General features: G+C 35.9%; 1 protein-coding gene across 1 annotated transcript; it reads left to right on the forward strand.

Annotated features, from left to right (window-relative positions):
* Window positions 1–743: 743 nt before the first annotated feature.
* On the forward strand, window positions 744–4,622 carry LOC140438886 (uncharacterized). Its single transcript, XM_072528524.1, has one exon. The coding sequence runs from the start codon at window positions 744–746 to the stop codon at window positions 4,620–4,622; it is 3,879 nt and encodes a 1,292-aa protein (XP_072384625.1).
* The last annotated feature ends 396 nt before the right edge of the window (window positions 4,623–5,018 follow it).

Here is a 5,018-nt window from a genome sequence, read left to right on the forward strand (position 1 = left end):
AATTATATGGAACCCACTTTCCACCATTTAAACCTCCTTTAATGTATCGCAAAATTCGCTTGGGGTGACATCGGGATACTCCTGAAGACAACTCTTACAATTCCTAACCATGACTCATTCTTCTGATAGAATGATGAAGAATGATAAGATCAACTTATAATTTTATATACCTACACCAATCACCACAATCTTTCTGCTAAAATTTTATTTCATAGTTGGCAGTACTGCTTCTTTTAATGATGGTAGTACTGATACTTCCTTGTATCGTTCTTAAAATTGAGAAAGGAGTAAATGTGACCAAGTTCAATAAATATCTTAAATGTAGCACTTTTACATTGATTCTTATGGAAGAACAAGCACAAATCCACACATTTCAGGGGCCTTTTATAAACCATTTAGTCTTCCGTTCGACTAAAAGTACTCCTTATACTACACATTAAGGTTTTTTCTTCATTCTGTTTCAGATATTTCTAGCGTTCAGACGTGCTCTGGTAAGTCTTTAATCATTCAAAAGTGTGCTCTGGTGAGTGATATTTTCTCAAAATTTTTTGAAAATTTTGGATTTTTTTTTTGGTTATTTTGATAATTTTTGAATTTCTGATTTCAATTTTTTAAATAAATTTTGAATTTCAGATTTTGGGTTTTTGTGATATTTTGGTTTAGAAAAAATTTTTGGTTTCTAATCATATTTAGTTTTTAAAGTTTTTGAATATAATTTAATTTAGGATTTTTTTTGTGTAAAAATGCTGGCCGAAATTATCAAATATATAGCATCCATCTTGGGGTTGATTAGAAATGATTTTAATGATGAAAATGTTAGAAAAGGGCTGGTAGAGTGTACGAAAGCTATTAAAAAGATACATAATGCAATGAGAACTGCAAAAACGACGGGGGAGAAGCAGCACCTTGAAGCCCAGATGCGGCAAGTAAAAACTCTGCGAAACCAGCTGAAAGCCGAACACAAGAAGGGGGCAGGACTCACACCTACGAAGGAAACTGCTAAACATAGAGTGCAATGGGATGACTCCATATCAGCATTCAACTCGAGAATTAGAACGGGAGTCATCTCAAACATTAAACACAAGGATCCAGGCAGTTTCCTTAATGATTGCAAAGCCCTTTTTAAGCGGAGAATCCAAAACGTACTTAAGAAAGACGAGGCAGTAAAAGTTAACATGACATTTGGTGGAGACTTCGAGATAGCTAGCGGAGAGAAAATCTATAAAGATACAAAATATTTCACCACATCGAACTCGCCAATCTATCGAGACACCAATCTTGATGAGTGGTTTGAAAAGAAAGTGGTAGAACCCATCAACAGAGACTTGGAAGAATTCCAAGAACGTGATTCTGGATGGGCACTAAAGGCAGTTGTTAACCTGGGGGTGAACATTAATAAATTTACACCGCAACTAGGCTCATCATATATTGAACTTCCTCCTCAGATAAAGAGAAAAGAAGCATGTATTAATGTTAAAAATGATGATGAGGCATGTTTTGCGTGGTCTGTCATATCAGCGGTGAATCCTGTTGATAAAAATCCTCAAAGAGTGTCAAAATATCCGCACTACTCGCAAGTGCTGAAGTTGAAGGGAATACAGTGGCCAATGACGATGAAGCAGATTCCTAATTTTGAAAAACAGAATGATATATCCATCAATGTTTACGTTTTGAAAAAAGAAAAAAGAGATTTTAAGACCCTCCCAACATATTTAACTAAAAACAAGAAGGAAAAACATGTGAATCTGCTTCTTGTCCAAGATAAATACGATGATGATACCGAAGGTCCTATTAGATGCCATTATGTATGGATAAAAAATCTATCTCGCCTATTATCAAAACAGTTAAGTAATGAAAATGGAACAAAACATGTCTGTGATGTCTGCCTCCATTACTTTAGATCACAGGAAAAGTTAGATGTTCATAAGACAAGTTGCAAAGGGCGATTGGATCATATATGCGATAGGTGTTTACAACCAATTTCATCGGCTGTTCAGCTAGAAGCTCACACCGAAGACTGTATAAGGATTAACGATACTGCCATTAAAATGCCCGAGGAAAGCAATAAAATGGTAAAATTTAAAAATTTCCGGAATAAGATTAAAGCCCCCTTCGCCGTGTACGCGGATCTCGAGAGTGCTTTGAAACGTACAGGAGATCCTAAAAAACCTCAAGAGCATGTTCCTGTAGCAGTTGGTTATTTCTTTAAATGCTCGTATGATGACACTTTGTCGTTTTATGACTCATATCGAGGAAAGGATTGCATGAAATGGTTCGCAGATAAACTTAATCAGCTTGCTGAGGATGTTTCTACGGTGTTTATGTGCCCATATGATATAAATATGACAACTCAGCAAGAGAGCGATTTCCATGCAGCCACTCATTGCCATATCTGTGAGCAGCGCTTTTCCCCCAATGATAAGAAAGTACGGGATCACGATCATCTCACTTCAGAAAATAATTATAGAGGTGCAGCTCACGAAGGGTGTAACATTAATTATAAAGATGTTCATACAATTCCAATAATATTTCATAATCTCTCCGGATATGACGCCCACTTCATTGTTAATGATATTGCTACACACATCAAAGGCCCCGTAGATCTTCTTCCTATTACTAAGGAAAAATATATCTCTTTTACGAAACACATTGATGATGCTCGAATTAAATTCCGTTTTATCGATAGTTTTCGATTCATGGCGTCTTCCCTCGATAAACTTTCTTCGTATTTGCCTAAATATACTAACCTCAAATCTCAATTTTTATCGCTTCCTGAGGAGCAATTCAGTCTTTTAACCAAGAAAGGTATCATGCCTTACGATTATATAGATTCATTTAAAAAATTTGCTGAAATGTCTCTACCCCCCATTGAGTTCTTTTATAATAAACTTGAGGATAAACCATGTCCTCGACGACATTATCGTAGAGCCCAAGATGTCTGGTCTTCATTCTCGTGCTCCACTCTCGGGGATTATGTAGATCTTTATATGAAGACCGATATTCTTCTTCTTGCAGACGTTTTTGAAGAGTTCCGATCCAGTTGTCTCAAAACATATAATCTTGACCCAGCTCATTACTTCACTCTTCCCGGCTTCACGTGGGATGCAATGCTTAAACATACCAAACAAGAACTGGAGCTTTTAACAGATCCAGATATGTTTTTGTTTGTGGAGCGTGGTATTCGTGGCGGTTTGAGTCAGGTATGCTCGAAACGTCGCGTCCACGCTAATAATAAGTATATGGCATCATACGATCCATCGAAGCCTGACTCATATCTAATGTATTTTGATGTCAATAACCAATACGGCTGGGCAATGTCACAATATCTTCCCTATGGTGGTTTCGAGTGGGTCGATTCTAATATAGACGTTATATCTATTCCTGACGATTCTTCTGAAGGGTACATTCTCGAGGTAGATTTAGAGTACCCTCAACATCTCCATGATCGTCATAAAGACATCCCATTCTGCCCAGAATCTTTGAACCCAAAAACTATGTTTCCTCCAAAACGTCCTCGAGAGCTCACCAAATTAATGGTCACCCTCAATGACAAAACAAAATACGTAATTCATTACAGAGCATTAAAGCAAGCATTAGCCAACGGGTTAATTTTAACAAAGATACATAAAGTTTTGAAATTTAATCAATCTGCGTGGCTGCAACCGTATATCGAGTTAAATACAAATCTCCGGAAGGCAGCGAAAAATGAGTTTGAAAAGAACCTTTTTAAGCTAATGAACAACGCTGTGTTTGGTAAGACCATGGAGAATGTGCGCAAGCGCGTTGATATTAAATTGTTGACGGAATGGCAGGGTCGTTATGGAGCTGAAGCAAGAATAAGTAGTCCCCTGTTTAAAAACGCTACTATCTTTAATGAAAATTTGGTTGCTGTCGAGATGCATAGAGCAGAAATATGGTTAGATAAACCGATTTATGTTGGAATGAGTATATTGGATTTAGCTAAAACAACCATATATAATTTTCAATATGACTATTTGACCAGCAGGTTCGGAGAAAACTTTACGACTTGCTATACTGATACCGATAGTGTAATCGTAGAGATACGGGAAAAAGATCCCTATGAAGCAATGATAGACGATTGCTATAAATATTTTGATACGTCTGACTACCCAGTAGATAATATTTACGGCATCCCTCAGGTTAATAAAAAGGTATTGGGTAGGATGAAGGATGAGAATAATGGTCGCATTATGACCGACTATATAGGTCTTCGATCGAAATTGTACACTACAAAAGTAGCCATCACAGATGATGAAATTGAAAAAATGAGGGGGGAGTTGGAAGAACAGCAGTATGAGGATGACGAAATTGATAATATTATTAATAATTATGGTGTGACAAAGAAGGCGAAGGGGGTAAAGAAATCTGTTGTACACACTAAAATTACATTTGAAGACTATGTCGAGTGTTTGGATGCCTTTAAATATAAGTCCGCCACGCAGAATCTTATAAGATCAGATAGACATCGTGTATATACAATTACCCAGGAAAAGGTTGCGCTTAGCCCCAATGATGATAAAAGACATCACCTTCCGGAGTCTTATGATACGCTTCCATGGGGGCATTATTCAATTAATAATCATGAGATGGATGTTGATTAGAGTTAAAATAAAGCATGATTTTGCTAAGTACTCAATTTTAACATTTATCCTTGATGATCTGATTGACTGTAAGATGGATGCAAATTGTATATTATCATTTTTAAAACTTATTTTTTCTTTTATCACTCATCGTTTTTATATAATAAATAAGCATAGCATATTTAGTTGATATAATAAAGTCATTTTAAAACTTTATTTATTACAGCTAACATAATGCTAAATATATCTGGAACAGACCCTTTTATTATATTCCTTTTCTGAACCTTTCCCTCATTCATCGTTGTTTATATAATATGGTAATTCTACTAGATCTTAGTTTTGTATATATTATTTTTAATTAAGATACTTAAGATTAGCACATATGCAAAAAAGATGTTTAGCTATGACCACTAAAAA

The sequence above is a fragment of the Diabrotica undecimpunctata genome, chromosome 4, assembly GCF_040954645.1.
Source record: "Diabrotica undecimpunctata isolate CICGRU chromosome 4, icDiaUnde3, whole genome shotgun sequence".
Lineage (NCBI taxonomy): Eukaryota > Metazoa > Arthropoda > Insecta > Coleoptera > Chrysomelidae > Diabrotica > Diabrotica undecimpunctata.